General features: G+C 39.3%; 1 protein-coding gene across 4 annotated transcripts in view; it reads left to right on the forward strand.

Moving 5' to 3' along the window:
• UGT8 (UDP glycosyltransferase 8) overlaps positions 1-18,789 on the forward strand; it is a 36,489-nt gene extending 17,700 nt beyond the window's left edge. For all 4 annotated transcript variants that reach the window (XM_081925064.1, XM_081925065.1, XM_081925063.1 and 1 more), the window contains exons 2-6: positions 2,222-3,045; positions 14,577-14,719; positions 16,806-16,882; positions 17,756-17,975; positions 18,309-18,789. In XM_081925064.1, the coding sequence (XP_081781190.1) occupies positions 2,224-3,045; positions 14,577-14,719; positions 16,806-16,882; positions 17,756-17,975; positions 18,309-18,672 (1,626 nt within the window). In that variant the 5' untranslated portion in view covers positions 2,222-2,223 and the 3' untranslated portion in view covers positions 18,673-18,789. The remainder of the gene's footprint in view (positions 1-2,221; positions 3,046-14,576; positions 14,720-16,805; positions 16,883-17,755; positions 17,976-18,308) is intronic.
• Positions 18,790-22,172: the final 3,383 nt, after the last annotated feature.

The raw sequence follows: 22,172 nt of genomic DNA on the forward strand, positions 1-22,172 counted from the left end.
TTATGGTGTTTGTCCATATCACTTGCTCTCTTACCCTTCTGCTTTTATCACATATCAAACTACAACTTCCACTTTAACTGCAAATGCACACTGCCTCATCCAGAAATTCAGAATGTTGCTTGTTCTGCTTTAACACTTCAAAAAAATCTCCCAGAATTTGTATAATAAGTATAAACATGCAAGGAAGTAAGTTTCAAGCACACTTTCAGCAAAGGAATAGGCAGTGTGGTGCCTGTGGGTACCTTTGCACCTGCCAGTAGCTCCTATAGCTCCTTTGAGAATGTTTCAGTTCAGAAGGGACACATAGGTAATCTTGAAAGGGTTGCCCATCTTTTAGTTCCAGCACTGTCTGCAGACCATGGTGTGAGATCTGTGACGTACATTACACTAAATTTAATGAATTAATATGTTTCAAGGGAAGTGCATGACTCTTCCTATTGATTTTAATTGATGTGATAATAAGGGAGTGGCTGCTTACTTACACTGTAATCACACATAATATCTTCTACCCAGTGGAGTTCTTCTGAATGAGAGGAAGCACTATTACAGAAGGCGTTATGGCCAATTAAAATGATAGAGGCTTTCTGGGAAATATGTAACAATTGGGTGTTTGCATAAAATGTTGGGTTTGTTACTATTGAGGGCTTTCTTGGAAGTCGCGCCCTCCCTGTGGAACGCCTTCCCGTTACATGTAAAGGAAATAACTATGTTTTTAATTACTGGAATTTTTAATTATTGGAACATTATTGACTAATGTTTCTAATTATTGGAAGCTGGCCCAGAGTGTCTGGGGCAACCCAGTCATATGGGAGGCATGTAAATTCTTCTCCTCCTCCTCCTCCTCCTCCCTGGGCTTTCTACAGATTTGTGCTTATGTTAATTTTAGGAATAAAAAATGAGGGTTGAAAAGTTTAATTTGTGTTTTAAATAATGAAATGTATGATTAATTGATCACAGGGGCAGTTGTAACTAGAAAATATACATATTCTGGTTTGTTTGTAATACTATACTATTTTTTTATATAATTTGAATTAGGTTAAAAGACAAAATTATGACACCACTTGGAGCAAATTATGTTATTTATAGTGGCAGTAGTTGCTAATACAGTTTTTATTAACTGAGGATCATATTATGTGTTAATGGAATGTGCTATATTATGCATATAATTTTATTTATGCACTGAATTTTCATTTTAATATTTTTCTACAATTTGCCTATTCAGAGATGAGTTTTATCTTGTGGTTTGTTGAAATAGCCTCTATTGTGTTGTGCTATGAGTTCACACGGTTCTTAACTGCAGCAGCGGTGGGTAGTATTTTGGTACCATACAGGTGACTGCAAACTCATGGTTCTGGGCAGTTTTCAGACTTGATACCTATGTGTTGTATTTAAGCTGATTGCATTGACTGACATTAACTATTAATACTTTCTGTGATTCTCCCATCTATTTATCTCTTGAAAGTTGCACTTAGTGTTAAATAAGATGGAGCAGGCCCTGTGAAATCATACATGACTGATGTTGGAGTGACTTGTGCCCCATAAAATGACTTGTGAAATCTTGTGACTTTGTGGTGCAGAGTCCAGAACAGTTCTGATGGAGAGTGAAACAAATGCTCCACCAAAATTCCAGAGGACAGGGAAGCATCCAGAAGGGATTCTACAATTTACTCTTGCTGTATGAAAGGAGCCTAGCACAGCATGTAGTTTTTCATTGTGCTCAGAGGACAGTGAAATTGGCCATCTCCTAATTCTTGGCTGTGGAAAAGTCAATGGGAGGCCTAGTGCATCAGAAGTTCTTCAGTGACTGCACCCGGCATGCAGGGAGCCTTGGAAAAGACAAGAGGAGTCCTGGAATGTCTCGTAGGCAGCACTTGGGCTCACTTCATCTGCTGAGGTTTATTTCATGTCAAGCAAGCAGCTACATTGAGCACTGGCCATTTAGTGGTCTGAAGGGCTCCAGGCATGGTGGGGAGATGTAATACTGGAATGGACCAAAAAGCATCAAGTCTTGGGTCCTCTCTGGAAATGCATCTAACCCAATTGGGTAGCCAGAACTTTGCCCCATCTCTTGTCCAGGCTACATTGTTTACATGATATAATAATGAACAATGTGATGTTGGAGTTTAAAATATCAGATACTTCACATTGTTACTGGGCAGTGTTTATTTTTTATGTTCTGAATAACGTATGTTGAAGTAATTCTTTTTGTTTGTCATTTCAGCTATGAAGTCTTACATTCCATTTTTCATTCTTCTTTGGAGTGCTGTCGGAATCTCAAGGGCTGCCAAAATCGTTATTGTGCCGCCAATTATGTTTGAAAGCCATCTGTATATTTTCAAGACCCTGGCCTCAGCCTTGCACGAGCAAGGCCACCAAACAGTTTTCCTTCTGTCTGAGGGCAGAGACATCCCTCCATCTAATCACTATAGACTGCAGCGTTACCCAGGAATCTTTAATACCAGCACCTCAGATGAGTTTCTTCAATCCAAAATGAGGAGTATCTTTTCTGGGAGACTAACAGCCCTGGAACTGTTTGACATTCTGGAACACTATTCCAAGAATTGTGACATGATTGTAGGCAACAAGAAGCTCCTGCATGCCCTGAAACAGGAAAAATTTGACCTGCTGCTAGTGGATCCTAATGAAATGTGTGGATTTGTTATTGCTCATCTTTTAGGGATTAAATACGCGGTTTTTTCCACTGGACTTTGGTATCCAGCAGAAGTAGGTGCTCCATCACCTTTAGCATATGTTCCAGAATTTAATTCACTTCTCACAGATCATATGAACTTGCTAGAGAGGCTTAAGAACACTGTTGTATACCTGGTTTCAAGATTTGGAGTCTACTTTTTGGTTCTGCCAAAATACGAAAGGATAATGCAGAAGTACAATGTACAGCCAGCAAGGTCCATGTATGACTTGGTTCATGATTCTAGCCTGTGGATGCTGTGTACTGATGTAGCACTAGAGTTTCCAAGACCCACCCTTCCAAATGTTGTGTATGTGGGAGGAATCCTTACCAGACCAGCCAATCCTCTACCAGAAGTAAGGTTTGCAGAGTTTTTTTGTTTTTGTTTTTTACCTTTATGTATGATGATTTCGTACAACTACTGTTTTATACTCTGTTTTTAAACTATTTTTCTGTGGCTTCTCAAGATCACAGGACGGGTGTATTTTGTAATAAGGTTTCATATGCTCACTTATTTCTAGGACTAGTGCACAGATTGCTAGACTTTTTCAGCCTGAGGACTGCATTCAAGGTTAGCCAACCCTTTTAAGAATTGCATAGGGGGCACATACAAATAGCACACATACAGCACATGCACACACACAAATTTACTGGCACACAGTGTTCCATTTTTACATTCTGAGCATGATTTAAATTCACTGACTTGAAAGTAGTTGCATTGCTTTTCTAGAATCAGGTCTGTGAAACCAATTATAGATGAAAGCCAACAGCTTTAAGTTAAGAAAAAGCTAAGCAACCATTTTAATTATCTGTAAGAGGCAAGTTGTGGTTGCTTAAGCTAATATTGCAGAGGACCTTTTCAGTAGTGGTGCCCGCCCTGTGGAACGCCCTCCCACCCTCAAAGAGATAAACAACTATCTGACTTTTAGAAGACATCTGAAGGCAGTCCTGTTCAGGGAAGTTTTAAATGTGTGACATTTTAATGAATTTTTAATCCTTGTAGGAAGCCGCCCAGAGTGGCTTGAAAAGCCCAGCCGGATGGGTGGGGTACAAATAATTATTATTGTTATACAGATGCCTACTTCTGATGTAGATGGAATACTTCTGACTCTACAAAGTTGCTAATTCTTTTTGGTACTTATTTTTAATTAAGGAAATATGAAAGTGTTTAGGCATTATGTCAGTAAACAAGGGCAGATAACACCTCAACTATTTAGCCATAATCAATTACAAATAGGTAGCCGTGTTGGTCTGCCATAGTCAAAACAAAATAAAAAAATTCCTTCCAGTAGCACCTTAAAGACCAACTAAGTTAGTTCTTGGTATGAGCTTTCATGTGCATGCACACTTCTTCAGATACATATCAGTGTTAGTCTGGAGGTTAATAGGCAAGAAACAAGGACCAAATTTATCTGTGATTGTAGCAGATGACATACTTGTGACAGTTCTTAATCTCCTAAAGTGGGAAACCAGCCAACATCCAGGTATACAGCAGAAATGTGCAATCTTGTCTCTGAGGCTGCAGATGGCAGAGCCTGGTGGATTGGGGACTGCATAGATAGAAATGCATGCACACAGGCAGGCAGAGTGCACAAAATGCCTATTTCCATTCTGATTAGCAGCAAAGGAACGAATATTTTCTCCGCTGCCCAGCTGATGGCTCATTGGCTGGGTAGTGGGGAAAGATGGGCATGGATCCCCAAGGCTTTGTGGAGCATACAGAGAGCAGCAGCAGGGTTTGGATAGCCTACATATGGTAGACAGTGAGTCTATGACAGAGTAGTGATTTAAATGCCACAGTCCACAGTTACTTTAGCTGTACACAAGGTTTTGCATGCTCCCAAATGGACTTGAGGTTTTTGAACGAAACAATTCAACATCTTAAATTCCCAAAAGGGTTTGAGAACTAATTCGAGTTGGTTCAGGCTTACAAAAACATTTTCAAGGGGCTATCCTGTCCTGTCCTGTTCATTGTACACACTCCTCTTCTCTCTCCACTCCGAATGATTCTTTATTGTGCCCCCCACCCCACCCGCCAATATGCCTGTCCTCTTTCTCATGTGTACTTTATACCTTTCTCTATCCCATCTGAATGGCAGCTGCTGGTCTTCTGCCCTCTGATTCTTCAGGTGTTAGTAGTGGTTTCCCACGGCGTATTTTGTTCCAATTTTATCTTGGGGAAGTTTTGTTCTTTGGTAATACTGCTCTTTAGGGAGAGTTTTGGGTTTTGTGACTATGTAATGCATTGTACACTTTATCTCTTGAGAGTCCTGATTTAAACATTTAGTGCTACTATAATCTGTGGAACCCAGAGTAAATAGGAATACTCTTGTAGATAATTCTCACAATTCTCATTATTTATTTATCTTTTATTTCATAAAATTTATACCCTCCTTAATTGTAGAAAACCCCCTCAAAGCAGGTTATGAAAAAGATAAAAGAATAAAATTATCACCCAAAAATTTACACCCATAATTTGAAATATGCGGAAAGTTAAAACCACAGCAGATTAGACTAAAACAAATGAACAAATTTGTTACTAACAAATTCATACTAACTTTCTAAGCATCTGGGTAGGCTTGTCTAAATAAGAATGTTTCCAGCAGGCACCAAAATAGAATGTTAAAATTATGATTAGGAAAAGTAGAAAAGAGGCATAAAGAATGAAGGAAAATGCAGCCACCCAAATTTTAGCTAAAAGACTATAATCCTATCTCTACGTACATGGGAGTAAGCCTCATTGAACTTGGTCATAGAAAGAGTATCAGTGTGTTCAGCATTATTCTCAGCATCAACTCACTCATTTTTAATAGGATAGTTTGGTATGAAACGTTTTAGTTGAATAATCTTTATGCATATGCATAAAAAGCGATTTTTGTTCAGTTTAAGTAATATGTAGAGTTGCTCAGATTTGTTCTGTACGGGATGGTTGTTCTGTTCGTCTTGCCTTCTGAATTAAGTACAGGGATCAATTTTCAGTGGGGTTTTTTCCTTAAAAAATTGCATGTTATGAATGCAAGCCTAATGAAATCACACACACACATACATTTGTGCTGTAACTTTATGTGCATTTGCACTCGTGTGAATTGGTGACCTGTAAGAGGGAAAATGGTTTAAATTGAAAACTGACAAATCTCCGCCCTTTCTCAAAGTCTGGAAGTCATGAACTGAGGATTGAAGCATTGCTTGCCGGTAGTGCATATGAGTATGTATACACCTGTGGACGAAGTCCAGCTCAGGCATGAGAGACTCTCTCTTGCTTCCTTCTTCATTCTCCTTGTATGAAAGAAGAGTCATTTTAAGACAGTACTAGCAGCTGTCTCCCAGAAAAAGTTTTCAGGAAGGAACAGAAAGTACCACTTCTTTCCTCTCAAGAAAACGTGGTAAGAAAGGAGAGTGCTTTCCCTCTCCCCCTGTTTGTGCATTTATAGGACGTTGCAGTAGTGACACACTACTTGTATGTTCTGCAAAATGGCAAATATCTCTCCATTCCCTGAGACCTCTGCAAATGCAGAGGACTTGGACTTTAGAGAAGGTGTCAGTAGTGACCACAATAATGAGTTTTGAAAGGAAGCAAAGTGAAAATTTGTGGTGTTCTGTGGATTAACTGAGCACTATCACTTTGCAAAGAAGATTAAATTATTTTGTAACCTTTCATAATGCTTTCAGCTTGGTAAAAACTGCCTTGCCAAACATTTTTGCATAAATAAAGGCGTGAGTTTTATGCAGCTAAATCTATTCAGATACCTATTTATGTTGTTTATCAGTGCAATTAAACTTGTAAAAATGTTTGGAAGATGCCTGTTCTGAATTTCTTCTACAGAATTATACTTAAATAACATAGTTACACAGGTAGGTAGCCATGTTGGTCTGCCGTAGTCAAAACAAACAAACAAAGAAATTCTTTCCAGCAGCACCTTAGAGACCAACTAAGTTTGTTATTGATATGAAGCTGATACCAATAACAAACTTAGTTGGTCTCTAAGGTGCTGCTGGAAGGATTTTTAATTATTATTATTAAATAACATAGTGAGGGTGCAGGAAACAGCTCTTCATAACCTAAAAAAAATGCAGTATATATTAGGTTTTTGGCCTTTCCGATTTGCAAACACCGGTCATAATTTCCTTTATTCCTTCTTTCTCTGTGCTTAAGAAATGTGAAATGTTTCTTGTTGGATAGTCAATTTAGGTTATCTGGTAGAATTTCATAGATGGAAGTTCATAGACGGAAAGCGTTTATAGGGATAATGAGAACTGTCTTTTTACTGAGCCAGGCTCAGTTTTCTCTTGGTCAGTATTGTGTACCCTGATTGGAAATGGCTTTTCCAAATGGGGCCTTTCCTACTTGGAGATGCTGTGGATTGAACCTGAGATCTTTTGCAAGGAAAGCATGTGTGCTCTGCCACTGATCTACAGCCATTCTGCCCACCCCATTGCAGCTCAGGGAGAATAAGTTGTAATGTTTAATTACAATTAAAATGTAATTTTAATTGTTATTGTTGTATCATGAACAATAATTTAAGAACCTGTAGTTCATTCCTCCCTGACTTTAAACTAATCTCCTACATTTCTAAGGGGAGGAGCTCTTACTATTGTATCACTGCTTTGAATGAAATGCATATTTCATATTGGTAGTGATGCTTCTTTTGAGCTAAGAACTGCCAGTTTTAGGTAGAGAATGCGACAGAATGCTCCCCCAAATATGAAGCTATTTGCATGTAGAAAAATGAATGTTGGGGATTCAAGTAGGGATTTCTATTATCAGTGAACAATACAATTTTGAGTAGTTTTGGAATTAGTTTTACCGCATGAAGAGCCACTGATCTGTGTTTGGCTCAATTCATGCAAATTTAAAGCGATGATATGAAATTTGGAAATATTGCCCAAACTATTGTGAATTGGTTTTCAGGTGTTTGTGAATTAATCCTTGATCTAATTTCCCTAGCTGCTGGTGTTTAGAATTTGGGCAGTCAGGTTTCTTTTTCCGCTGATGGTTATACTTGTAACAGCTATACAGTGGTCCTCGGGTTAAGAACTTAATTCGTTCCGGAGGTCCATTCTTAACCTGAAACTGTTCTTAACCTGAAGCACCACTTTAGCTAATGGGGCCTCCCGCTGCCGCTGTGCTGCCACCGCACAATTTCTGTTCTCATCCTCAAGCAAAGTTCTTAACCTGAGGTACTATTTCTGGGTTAGCGGAGTCTGTAACCCGAAGCGTCTGTAACCTGAAGTGTCTAACCCAAGGTACCACTGTAGTAAATTTGGGACACACTGTGCAGAGGTTAGCAGGGAGGAGGCTGTGCTGTCCTACACCTCTCTCCTTGCTTTCTCCAGCAATGGTGGTCTCACAGTTAGAGGCTGACCCAGAAATTGGGCATTCTCGCCATTTGGCAAGTGAAGGGAGCAAGGAAGGCGGGGGGTTAGCTCACTTCTCCTTTGACAGCACTGCAAATTGGAGCGGCACTTGCTGTTGCTTCTGGCAGGCACAGTATGTGCACGAGTGCTCTAAATATGAGTAGAGGACATCAGTAATTGGAAGACATTGAAGCAGCCATTTTCAGATAAATTCTGTATCTCAATTCAGAGTTGCATTTTTGTGCATTGCTTCCATTGTCAACTATAACTAGCAATGTGGAAAGTCACTCATACACACTTTTTAAAAAGTACTTTCTCTCCCCCCCCCAAAGTTAATTCTAGATTGCATTTTTGACAGTGTCAGACCTAGTTCAAGGAGGTGTTTCTTAAAATTGGTTATACTCCATATTGATGCTAGGGCTATGGCTGAAGGAGGCTAGATATTTGGATTAAAGCAAAATGTGGGGAAACTTTTCATAGAGGTGCTGATAAAGTTCTCCAGGCTTGGACGCCTAACACAGGATTTTACAAGCTCTCTGAGGCTCATCTTAAAAGGGAGGTGAGGTTTATGAACTCCAAAATTATTTTCTATGAGATTAAGAGATTCCTAGTTTACTCACCCAGTGATTTCCCAAACCCATTCCCATCTTTCTATTTAAATTGCATTTAATGGGGTGGCTAGAAAGGAGCACCAGTGATGATTAGCCGGAATGTAATGAATGATATTTTGTATTAAGGAGAGAGGTAAGGGACTCCCCCCCCCCCATTTTTTCTGGTGTACTGCTAGCATGCTGTTGAAGCCACTGCGCCCTTCCATCCTATCACTTGAGCAGTTTGCCAGAGGGAATGGAAGAAGTGATCTGATTCCCCTTTTTACCTTTAGTTTATCTCTGACATGCTTCTTGACAAGAGTAGCTTTAAAAGGAAAGGGTTGCGGGGCTGCTGATTTATTAATTTATTCTAAAAAAACCCTCAATGTGGTTTTCAAAAAGACAAAACAATAAAATGCAGAATAGTTGAATGATTTCCAAAGTTAGATTGCCTTGAAAAATTAGCTTCTTATTGGTGCGGTATTAAGAACTGTGAGGTTGTCACTTCAGACAGTGCCAGGATTATTATTTTTATATTTTCTGTTTCTGTTTCTTATATGCTTTCCTGATCGTGGGTTTCCTATTTGGAAATGGACACGCACATGTTTCTAAGATTTGTAATGTAAGAAGAAGTAGACTATTTGTTAGACCCTAATTTTGAGAGCACATCCTTCTTACATAAAAGTTGTAGCAGCAACATGTACCATCATGTTGAGGTGCTTTGAAACTCCATTGCTCATACAAATGTTACAGACATTGGCTAGACCTAGTATATATTCTCAGACTGATTTAAGAATTATTTTTATAGATTTATTTGAAACATTGCATCTAAAAATTATTATTTTTAAGCAAATGCATTCTCCTAGAATATCCTCCACTGATTTTCCAGAAAGCATTTATGATGGGGTAAAAGCTTTTTAAATGTAGCCTTTTATATAGTATTTGTAACAAAACTTCAATAAACATAATTTTACCTACTAATAAGGTAGCTCATCTTTCAGTTTTTTTCTAAATAATTATTTTATAAATTATGTATTCATGGCTTGTACAGTAACATCATCAAGATATATTTTTGTGAATTGATGATTGCTCACAAAAGTCTTGTGCAAATAGGCGCTGATGCTTCTGCATATTTGATTCCAACAGCTGAACAGGGAGAGAGCTGCAGACACTGAAACCAAGTTATGTTTGTATTTATGTGCTTTGTTTATCTGAAACAAAGCTCAGTATTAGGCACCACTGGTTACTGCCAGCTGGGACCTCACACTATAGTCGCAGCTGTGCAGAATAGCTAGCTAGAAAAACCAAAGAGAACAAAGATCACACAGTACTGTAAATACAATACCATATCTGTCTGATATCTTGTATTTTTTATATAAATACTAAAATGGTTAAAGCAAAACTGCAGGGAGCACTTTAGTAGTGCTAATTCACACGCTTGATACCCTCTCCTAAAGTGTATGACCTTCCATAAGAATATGAATTCATGTGATTTGACATAATATTTTGTCCTTGCAACAGTTTCCTAAATGGAACCTGATTTTTTGGAAATGTAGCTGAAGTTTAGGTTTAAAATATAGCTAATACTCATTTCCAGATTAGAACCTGCCCTGAAGAAAGATCTGTGTATGCAGAATGGTACTAACTTAATAGCCCATGTTTCTGTTTCGTTAGTGAAATGTTATCAGTGTTAGGAGGCATGTTCACTAATCAACTTAACTCGGTTCCATTGCTGATAGGGATAAAATATAGTTTGATATGATTTTTACCTTAGAACAATATTCTGGATTTTAATTCAAATGACTTTGATGGAACTTTTGACCAGGGCAACATCCACATTTCCCTTCTTTCCCTTCTTTGTGGTACCCTTTCAAATCCAGTTCAGATTTATGAGACCAGTTCTGATGGGCACGGTTGAAACAAAAATGTCAGGTAGGTAATATAGATGTAAAAGTGCCAATAACTAGGCCTTTGGTTGGTCTGTTTGACATCCTATACCCTTTAAAAATGCGGCTCTTTTTTGGGGGGGGGGTTATTGGGTTGTTGTTTTTATTCTGATTATATATGTTGTGATCTTTTCTGAGACCTCCGGGTATAGGGTGTTATATAAACTCAATAAATTGGTAATAATAATACTAATAATAATAAGGCATGAAAAGGAATATAAGTTGCCTTCATACTGCCCTGGGCTTTCTGAAGTGAAGACTAAAATAAAGATCAAAGGCCTGCAGCCAAAGATTTGACTGAGAAGTTCCATCAGTATATGAAATTGAGTCCCCATTAGGAGCAGTCCCTGGGCCCAGCCACCAACCTACAAAATTTCCCTCACAGGGAGGTGGGGTTTGGGATGGATTGATTGGGTGGAGGAACTTGTAAGGCCACAGTTCACCTCCAGTCTTCACAGGAGCAAGTTGCCCACTTGAAGCTTTCCGTGGTGCTGTCCTGCATCATGAGTACATGCTATAGGCATTCAGAATATCTAGCCTTGTACTACTGTTAGAGAAAGATGAGCACGTGCCAGTCAGTTCTGCCTTCTAGCTGTCGTCATACATATCCCGTTGGTTACAAGGCTTCACTTACATAAATACAATACATTTTAGATGGACCTCACCTGTGATTTTACAATTGGAGTTTTTTATATAGTGCTTCTGCTGTGTAAGGTGACTTGCAGAGTGCAGGAGGGCGGTTCCTGCCCTATAATTTGACACAGGAGAGTGGTAAGGAGTGGCAAGTTGGTGGAAAAGGAGAAGCAAATGTCATTTGAAGACATGTACAGGGAAATCAGAATGAGGAGAGGAGGATGTAAGGCTGTGGAGGACTTTCAGCATATTGTAGAATTTAGTTCAAGAGCTGACTGTAATATGAACTGGAGTTTTCACCAAGGGTATAGAGAGGAAGGGTCAAATTTTTGCCATGCTGTAAACACAGAAGCATTGTGACTTCACAGCAAAATATAGGGGAGAAAAGAGACAGATAAAAGGTTTGTGTCTATACAGCAGGGTGACAGGATATATTGTCGACTAATAAGTACAGTGGTGCCTCACAAGACGAAATTAATTCGTTCTGCGAGTTTCTTCGTCTTGCGGATTTTTCGTCTTGCGAAGCACGGATGCACCCTGGTATTAACGGTTTTAAGAAAACGGAAACAAACTCGCAAGACGTTTCGTCTTGCGAAGCAAGCCCATAGGGAAAATCGTCTTGCGAAGCAACCAAAAAACGAAAAACCCTTTCGTCTTGCACATTTTTTTGTCTTGCAAGGCATTCGTCTTGCGAGGTACCACTGTAGAAAGTACAATGAGAGAAGGGCTTGGGTGGAAAAACCAGAAATTCAGAGTTGGCTATGCTAATACATTAAAGCATTCTAGGAGAAATATCAGGTGGGGATACAGGAGTGGATGAAGGGGTAAAAGTATCAGGTAGAGAGATGTGAAACTGGATATTGTCATTGTAATGGGATGGGATTTGATAAGGTCTCACAGAGACAGTGTATGAAGAGAGAATGGCCAAGAACATATGGCTCTCCAGTGGAGAGAGGAAGCACTTCCTCTGTGGAAATACTGAAGGAATAAGGTTGGGGTGGAATCAGCTTATGATAAAGTCATGGCTAAAGAAATCAAGTGTATGGAAGGCAGCAGTGAATTGAAGATGGATGAGACAGAGGCATTCTGATGTGTAAGTGATTTTAATGAGGGTGATTTCAGTGACCTGCAGAGGGTGGAAGCCAGACTGGAGACAGTCAAGATTCAAGTAGTCTGAAGAAGAAGTTAATGCAACATGCTCTAGTAATTGAAGGATAGGCAAAACAACAGTTTCTTGAGGAAAGGGGAGAGAGTACTGTTTTTGAATACTGCAGGAAACAAGCAAGAAGGGGTTGATAATATGACAAAGGAAGAATAGCAGTGCTGCAGGTGTGTGTGTATACAATTTGGAGTTGGTAGGAAAATAATAAAAGGTGCACATGGAAGGGTTAGATGAGGACACTAGTCAATTCAAGGGAGATGGGGATGTTGCAGGAGGTGTAGGAATATGGAAACCTCAAAGATTCCTATCCTTAAATTAGAAAATATGTTGACTTCACTAAGGGCTTGTGAAAATTTCTAGGACCAAAAAACCCCCAATCTGCCTCAGATGAAGTGTCAGTCAGGAAGTGAAAAACATTCTGTAACTTTCAGATATTTGGGTTCTTTTAGCGTTCTTTTATTCTTGGTTACTGATTTACCTCAAAATGTCTTTCCTTGTGTGATGCGCTAATCTTTGCTACTGAATAAAGTAAATAAAGTTTACGTTCTGCAAGGATATAATTAATCACTTATTCTACTGGCATTACCCCAAAGTTTCAAGTATGTACAGTATTGTTGCATCAGATCTCCCATGACTGATTTGGCTGACTTTGTGCTGGAATATGAGAGGCAAAGTTCACGTCTTGGGGTTTTCCAATTACATGTAAAAATGTGTGGGCCTTGTATTATTCTAGTGATTGTAATATTCTGGATTATATTTGTACTATTTAAAAAAACTCTGCTCAGAGTGCTGGAAATTTAAAAGTCTTCATGAACAATCTATGTTAATTTTGCATTACCTCCAAAGTTCAGGCTGTAGATGAAAAGCTAAGAAAGAGTCGCTTGGCTAGTGCTTCCAATTAACTTAACGGCTAAGGCCTTCTGGGTCATAGCTCATGTTTTTCACTGTCCTGCTACATCAATCCACAAGATGGCCAACACTGCAAGACTTAGAGGTTGCAATCATACATATGGCCAAGAGTAGCAGTCCCTGCTATGACTGCATCTCCCTCAAGACTTCTTCAGCCAGGCACAGGGGTGCCAATTTGAATAAAATATTAGAGGGGCACACGTAAGCCCTGCCCCATATAATAGATCACCATGATGCAGTGCACGCACACAATTTGAATGGCAATGCCCATAAATTTGGGTGGGGCACCTACCTCAAATATTTTAGGGGGGGCTGAAGACCCCTCCCATAGGAGTTGGCTCCTATGGCCAAGCATGTGTCTCTTGGCCCCCATCTTTGCAAACTGCCAACCTGCCTGCTTTCCCTGTAAAAAAGTGCTGCTTCCTCTTTCAGCTGGGGGAAAGGTGAGGAAGAAAAGGGGTTGATCCTGAATTGCTTGGTGATTGAATCACCATTTGACCACAGCCACACAGCTGAGACATTCTTGGCTCAATTTACACTCTCCTTGTGAAACAGGTCATTTTTACAGTTACAGACAATAAACTGTGATTCAGCAGTTGAATCCATTCCTGAAAGTCATAGTGGTATTTGCATGTTAGAAATGACTTTCGGAACTGTAAGACTCATTTGATTATTAAAAGATAGATTAAGACATATGGCTTTTGCATTAAGTGCTTTAGGCACAATCTATATATTACCCTGCATACCACGTTAGTGTATGAATCCTTGGTGCAACTGATCAGCCCCGGGAGGATGCTCAGGTGTCCAGTGTGTATGCCAGTTTGTGGTTCCATCTCCACCTTAGTCATGAGATGCCTCAAGCTATGGGCAGCAATAGGAGAGCCTCAAAAAAAGTCTAGTTTGCTCATGGTTTTGATTGTGCAGGATCCTCCTGACTTATGGGATGAGGAGGAAGGACTTAACTAGTGACATGCTCAGGCTACTTGATTACTTCCTCCTTTTATCCCATCCTTGACTCCCTAAATATCGGATGCCCTGTAGGGGGTGATGGAAATCTATTTCCCTTTGAGTATCTAGTAATTCCATGGGCTGGGTTTCAATTCTGCACTTGTTGCACTTGTGCTTTCTGGATTGTACTCACAGTTTTTGTTTTTAATTAACAAAATAGTGAATCTTCAACAAAACTGCAATTATCATATGGATTTGTTTTGACACTGTTTGATGATAAGGGTGCATTTCCCTTTGTGGCATGGTGTTTGCTAGCCATGACAGCAAGCTCTTTATTTTCTCAGGATCTCCAAACATGGGTGGATGGTGCTAATGAAAAAGGCTTTGTCCTTGTTTCATTTGGAGCAGGAGTCAAATACTTGTCAGAAGATATAGCACATAAATTGGCCCATGCTCTGGCAAGACTTCCTCAACGAGTCATTTGGAGGTATGTATCCTAGCACAATAGCTTTGTCAATAGGTTTAAAACATTTATGGATATCCAGGACCAAGTCCAGGCTACATAAACACCATGCATTTAAAGCATATTGAAAGCACATCTCTCATTCAAAAAATTCTGGGAATCATAATTTGTTTAGGGTTATAGGATTTGTGGTTCTGTGAAGGGTAAATTGCACCTGCCTGCTTTTTTTGTGGGGTGGGGATGTGCTTTGAATGGATGGTGTTTATGCAGCCCAAGTCTTGTCTAGGAGAGTGCAACACAGGCAGCAAAAAATACAAAGGAGTGGCACCGTCTATTCCAGGCGCATTCACCCACCTTTCTGTACTACCTGCCCACAGAACTTTTAAGTTGCACTTCACAACAGGTGGGAAAGAAGTGTAGGCCAAGAAAATAACTCTTAAGGTCCAAATCAAGGGGGGTTGTCTAAAACTGTATTGCAAATATTACATAGTTGTTTAATTTTGGATTTTAACAGTCTTGATGTATCATCAGTGTGTTACATTGCATGAGCTTCCTTGAACTGAAAACTGACCTGATATATTTGGCTTTTAGCCTATTTGTGAAACTTTTAAAATCCATCACCAGTGTACCTCATTTGATGCACCTGATTTTCTGCCCTTGTCCTAACCCAGGGGCAGAGAACTCCACCCTCCCATGGGCCATGTTAAACAAGTGGCCTGCCCCAGTCCTGCCAATTAGATGTTTGTGGTGCTTGCAGTGAGCCCCTTTGAAACTCTGACAATGATCTGATGCTTCAAAGCGCCATGCACAGCTATCTGCAAACCGCCAGTCAGTGGATCTTCAGGGCTTCCAAAGAGCCACAAGGTCTTTGTGGGCACCATCAACCAGCTGATTGGCAGTGCCTGCAACTCCCAGTTTTTGGTCCAGTCACAACTTTAGCTGCCGCACACTTCATAACATGTATTTATTTTATTTATTTCATAAGATTTATGTACCACTCAAAGCGGTTTACAAAAAAAGATAAAACAGTAAAATTATCACTAGAAAATTTACAAAATTACAGAAAGTTAAAAACCACAATGGAAGAGAGCAAAACAAATTAAAACTCATACAAACTTTCTAAACATCCGCATAAAAGGTAAAGGGACCCCTGACCATTAGGTCCAGTCGTGACCGACTCTGGGGTTGCGGCGCTCATCTCGCTTTATTGGCCAAAGGAGCCGGCATACAGCTTCCGGGTCATGTGGCCAGCATGACTAAGCCGCTTCTGGCAAACCAGAACAGCGCACGGAAACGCCGTTTACCTTCCCGCCGGAGCAGTACCTATTTATCTACTTGCACTTTGACGTGCTTTCCAGCTGCTAGGTGGGCAGGAGCAGGGACCGAGCAATGGGAGCTCACCCCATTGCGGGGATTCAAACCGCCGACCTTCTGATCAGCAAGTCCTAGGCTCTGTGGTTTAACCCAAAGCGCCACCCGCGTCCCTAAACATCTGCATAGGCTTGTCTAAATAAGAATATCTTCAGGCACCAAAAAGAATACAGTGAAGGCACCTGCCTAATACCAGTAGGCAGGGAGTTCCAAAGTTTTGGTGCTGCCACACTAAATGATTGTCTTCTTACAGATGTGGTGCAAGTATTATGTGGCAACTATAAAATGCCTGTTCCTCCAATTGAAGCAGTTGATTGGGTACATATGGGGAAAGGGGATCTCATGGGTAAACTGGTGTCAAGTTGTTAAGGGCATTGTATACTAATGGTAACACCTTGAACTCAGCCCTTGAAGTACATCAGCAAGCAGTGCAGAGCATAGGTGTTAACATGCTGAGAAGGCTGCAACATATATGATGCCAGGTATAGGACAGGTGTGTTTCACTTGGCCAAAACAGCCTCTTGGGTAGCCCTGGCAGGTGTATTTTGGCCCGAGGTCCAGAAATTGCCTACCCTTGTCCTAACACATAAGCTATGTTTTCTATTTTTAATGAATTGCATACTGGATTTTAAATCCTTTGATTTGCAAGTCACTTGCACAGTAGAAAAGGAGCTAGCAAATTGTTCTATAGATCTTCCTTAGAATCCATTTTAAAACTGGTTTCTTCTCTCTGTGTTAGGTATTCGGGGAAGAAACCTAGGAACTTGGGTAACAATACAAAACTCATAGAATGGTTACCACAGAATGACTTACTGGGTAAGTAGAATTGGAATTGATGTTTAGCTCTCTCTGCTCTTAAACACTAAAACCCCATTATATCTTATTTGTATAATACATTGGATTTCTAGATTTCGTATTTATTATTAAAAACCAGGGTTCTGATAACTCAAATAGTGTTTTGGAAAGATCTGTCCACTTTTTGTATTACTTTTGGTTGTGAATATGGTTTTATTTGTTTATTATTTATTATGTCAGTATACCACCATTTCCTCCAGGGAGATCAAGGTGGTATACGTGCTTCTCCACCTCCCCAGTTTATCCTAACAATAACAGCCTTGTGAGGTAGTGACTGCCCCAGGGTCGCCCAGTGGGTTTCATGAGTTGAGTGTGGATTTGAACCCTGGTCTCCCAGGTCTTAGTCCAACACACTAACCACTACACCACATTGGCTCTTTTCTTTGCACTACCAAAGTTATACTAATGTGTTTAGTGGTACATCAGCTATATTATCGCTAATAATGTAGCATTTAAGAGAGATTGCCTCTCTTGGCAGTATACACACCTACTTAGCATCTGTTCTGACCACTGTTTAAAAAGTAAAGCCATTGATGTTTTTATTGCCCACACTTTGAAGCATGAAGACAGAATTTAGATCTCATGTGTAGTTCGAAAAGTGGCTTGGCAAGCAATAGCTTGTTTCTGTGTTCTTCAGCCATGGCAACAACACTGCCACATGCACATGTCACCTGCAATGAAAAAGCACTTTTCCAAGGGAAATGGGGAAGTCCTCTTATTCCCATTCTAAGTTTATGCAAATGCCTATTTATTAAGTACATAGATAGAGTATTTTATGATAAGTTAATGCTAACATGAAACGTTTTCTTCCCTACACCTTGCCTCTTGCTTTAGGTCACTCTAAGATTAAGGCCTTCCTGAGTCATGGTGGTCTGAACAGCATTTTTGAAACCATGTACCACGGTGTGCCTGTGGTGGGAATTCCTCTTTTTGGAGATCATTATGACACTATGACCCGAGTGCAGGCCAAAGGCATGGGAATATTACTAAACTGGAAGACTATTACGGAGGATGAATTATATAAAGCACTAGTGAAAGTTATTAATGATCCCAGGTAAGATTCCTTTGCTAAGCTTCCACTAATGTGGAAAAACAAGTCTATAAAGTAGTTATAGTAGCCATGTGCAACTGTCCACTGAGTTTTAATGGTTTATATTTTATAGATATTTATGATTGTGTTGTATAATATCAGATGTATTTTATTTTATTTTATATTATAATGCCCTGGGCTCCTCTGAAGGAAGGGCAAAACAGAAATGTAACAATATAATAAATAGATTTCATAGATTCACCTCCAGAAAATTACATTCAGAGGTGATGAAGCAATTTATTGGGGGAATTGCATAGATACAAAATGCTGAATTAGTTCTGTTTTTCCACTTCACAGCTACAGACAAAGGGCCCAGAAGCTGTCTGAAATTCATAAAGACCAACCAGGTCATCCTGTTGATCGAACAGTCTACTGGATTAATTACATCCTTCGTCATAATGGAGCACAGCATCTACGCGCTGCTGTTTTCACAGTCTCTTTATATCAGTATTTCTTATTGGATATTGCCGTTATTGTACTGCTTGGTACTGCCTTACTCTGCTACGTTTTGGTCAGGATAGCAAAATTTATCCGCAAGCAAAGCAAACATCTTTGGTCCACTGATGAACATACTACCATTAATGGACATTACCAAAATGGGATACCAAATGGCAAGTATAGAAGAAATGGCCACATTAAACATGAAAAAAAGGTGAAATGAGCCAACTACCCAATGTACATTAGCAGCGAATCAGTTCTATAATTGAATTTTATAGCTGTAACTTAGTCTAACACCTACTTAAAGCAAAACAATAAACAGTTCTAACGCTCCCCTACAGTATGTAATCTTATGCGATTAAATTTTGCAGAACTAAGGAAAATCTTTAGAAAAATGAAGCACAACCTAAAATGCAAAATGTATTTTATTCTTAATACTGATGCAAAAAGGTTATTCTGGCACTGAAGTTTTTTTAGAAGCCTTAATTCTCTGAAGTAATTCAATAAGTATATTTATGACTTCTCCATTTGTGAATCTACATGTGTGCGTCCCAGATAAGGAAAGGTTCACTGTTACTTGGCAACTATTCTTCCTTTTTTTTCATATATTCATTCACATTTTTCCAGAGAGAACTTTGTTTTGATTCCTTGAAGTTTCACTATGTTATCTGGCAATGATGTTAAAGTCATCTTTCCTGGTGTTTGGTATATAGCAGTGAACAAACTGCAGAATCATAATGCAGCCATATAAATCATATTCTTAAACGGCGCTGAAGAATATGATAACAAAACACTAATTTTGATATACTTCTTAACTCTTCCTTTCTCTTCCATTTCTTTAGAGAAAAGGAAATTGCACAAGAGTACCGTAAGCTGTAATTTTATATTTATGTATATTTTATCTTCCTTCTTCACTTTCCACATATCCATTAATTTATGCCATTGTAAGGGTGTTGTTTTATTTTGATAATTACAAGGGCTGTGTGGATAGATTAGATAGATTTAGAAAAACAAATGAAGCAGAGGGGAAAGAAAATCTGCCCCAGGCTCTTTGGAAAAGGTCTTGCCATGTCCCTTGAGCAATGCAGAATCAAACCACCTTTGGGATTTGTTACAAAGTTGAATGTCTTTGCTTTTATATTATTGCAATTAAGTTCCCCACTCGCTACCCCAGAGCCATGGTGGTTCTGAGGTTCACTGTCAATAGTTCTATCTGTGTTCCTTCTGCTGGTCTGGGCCACACAATCCATGTTACATAGTTGCCAACATCAATTCTCTGAATAAATTGGAGGCTATCCTTTTTGTCAGTTACTGCTGTCTTCGTAGAGGTTTGATATCATGCATGACATTGAACCTAGGAAACCTAGTTGGAATGTTTGTCTCTGCCCACGCCCATAGCTGCCCTTCTGCACAACACTTTCAATCACTGTAGCCGATACCAGACTTTTCTGGCTTTAAACAGAGAATGGGAACATAGGGCGTTGAGCAAATATCAGGACGGTCCTATTGAACCAGTGTTGGCAACTATGAGTTTATTAATTTCCATGTCATTCTGTTTACTTGGAATTTGCACTGCACATGTTGTGAGTGTCCGCTGTATTTATTTGCAGTTTGAAATCCCATGTCTTAACAGCAGGGGGCTGGGGGCGGGAAGTCTCTACTGAGTGTTGTTCACTAACATGGGAAGAGTTCTGAACAAAACAGAATGCTAAAAATCATCTTCATACACAGTGACATGGCATTCCATTATCATCCCATCAGGAGCCTCTATCTTGTAGCAATAAAGTAGCATTGCAAATGTGCTTCTAATATTCAGTACAGGACAGTTGTACTGCCTTTCCAAATACTTGAAGAAAAAATGGTATTATCAATAAGTCTGTTAGCTTTATCTTTTTACAATCCTATCAATATGTGGCAACTTAAAGGAACACAAAGAGGCAATGAGTGTTGGGAAAGTGACAGGACCTAGAGTGTATGAATGAGTTGGTTTTAATGTTTTTCTTATTGATGGTACACAAGCACTGACCGGATGATTAAGAATAATTTAATCTCCACTGTGATACAACTTAAGCAATAAACATGGATTTAATATAGAAACAAATGGTTGGAAGCACATCTTTATTCAAACACACTTGTCTGTTTATGTGTATACTTAACAGCTATACCCTTTGTGTGCGTGGCTAATATCTGTTAGGTTTTATATTCTTGTGTGCGTATGTTCTGTATTTACACTCAGTCACACATTACATAACACAACTGAAAAGAACAAATACTCCTATTTCTTCATGCCTTTGGTCCACTGTCAGTTTAATAAAATGGGCTCACTTAAGCCTGCAACATTGTGTTCTAGTACAGTGCAGTTTTTCATCATACGGAAATTCTTGGACATTGCTCACTGTGTGAAAAATAAAGCAAGAAAAGAATCAGCGTGGTACTAATATTGAAGTTATTTAGATTGAGGAATAGCTAATTTCCAGAAAATCTTCCAGGTATCTCTATCTTGTACCTAGTTTGTATGCTCCCTAACATACCTGACACTTTTTATTCTAGATATGTTTGTAGACCAGACCATTCGAGATATGTTTGTAGAAGTAAATCCCTACTGGGAGTAATGGAAGCTAGGGTTGATTAGTGTAACTATTTAGGAAGAGCTAATTCGACAAAAACCACCTTGTGTTTATTAAATGTGTCTATGAGGAACACTGTTCATGTGAATTGGCTACCGTGAAGATCCCCAAAAGGCACATCATGATCTGTGTGAGAAAATTCACCCAGCTTGTCACGTGCACAGCAGCAACTTGTGCTTTTGGCAACCAGTTGTCACAACTGATTTGCAACAAATATTTTCACATAACCTCAAAGTGGTTGCTATTGAGTCCTGTTTGCCCCCAAAGTTTTGATGATCTTGTAGTCCTTAGTATTATACCTTCACAATAAATTGGTTGGGAGAGACTCTCATGAGGCTGCTGTTCCCAAATGATTAATTTCTTAGTACAGTGGTCCCTCGGGTTAAGAACTTAATTCATTCTTGAGGTCCATTCTTAACCTGAAACTGTTCTTAACCTGAGGTACCACTTTAGCTAATGGGGCCTCCTGCTGTTGCCGCGCCGCCATTGCGCAATTTCTGTTCTCATCCTGAAGCAAAGTTCTTAACCCGAGATACTATTTCTGGGTTAGCGGAGTCTGTAACCTGAAGCGTATGTAACCAGAGGTACCACTGTATAGTTAAGAAAGTTAACTTGCCATGTAATTTTCCTGAGTTTGTTTATTATCTATTATTTTATTTCATAAAAATTATACACCACCTGATTGTTAAAATCTTCAGGGTAGTTTACAAAGGGAATAAAACAATGAAAGCTGGATGTTGGCATTTCACCCAGCTGTTTCTTTTTCTCCTCATTTCCCTTCAGGGAAAGATGATCCTTCAGAAACCTCAATGGGAGCAGTTCAGGAACAGCAAATTCATTTGAGCCATTGTCTTTCATATGATTTTTATAAATCAAGATTGCATCTTGCCAGCATTGTTGGGTGATAGTGTAAAATTAGCGTTGCTCAGTTTGAATAGTGAAGATGGACTTAATTTTTCTGCTATTCAGTGAATTAAAACCCGTGTTACCTGAGTACTCGGAGAGGTGCTTAAAATAACTGAATAAACAGAAATTATGACACGCATTTAACTAAGCTGTTTTTGTATTGGCTCCAGAAGAACACACAACATTTTAA

Source organism: Podarcis melisellensis (genome assembly GCF_964234715.1).
Source record: "Podarcis melisellensis genome assembly, chromosome: 9".
Lineage (NCBI taxonomy): Eukaryota > Metazoa > Chordata > Lepidosauria > Squamata > Lacertidae > Podarcis > Podarcis melisellensis.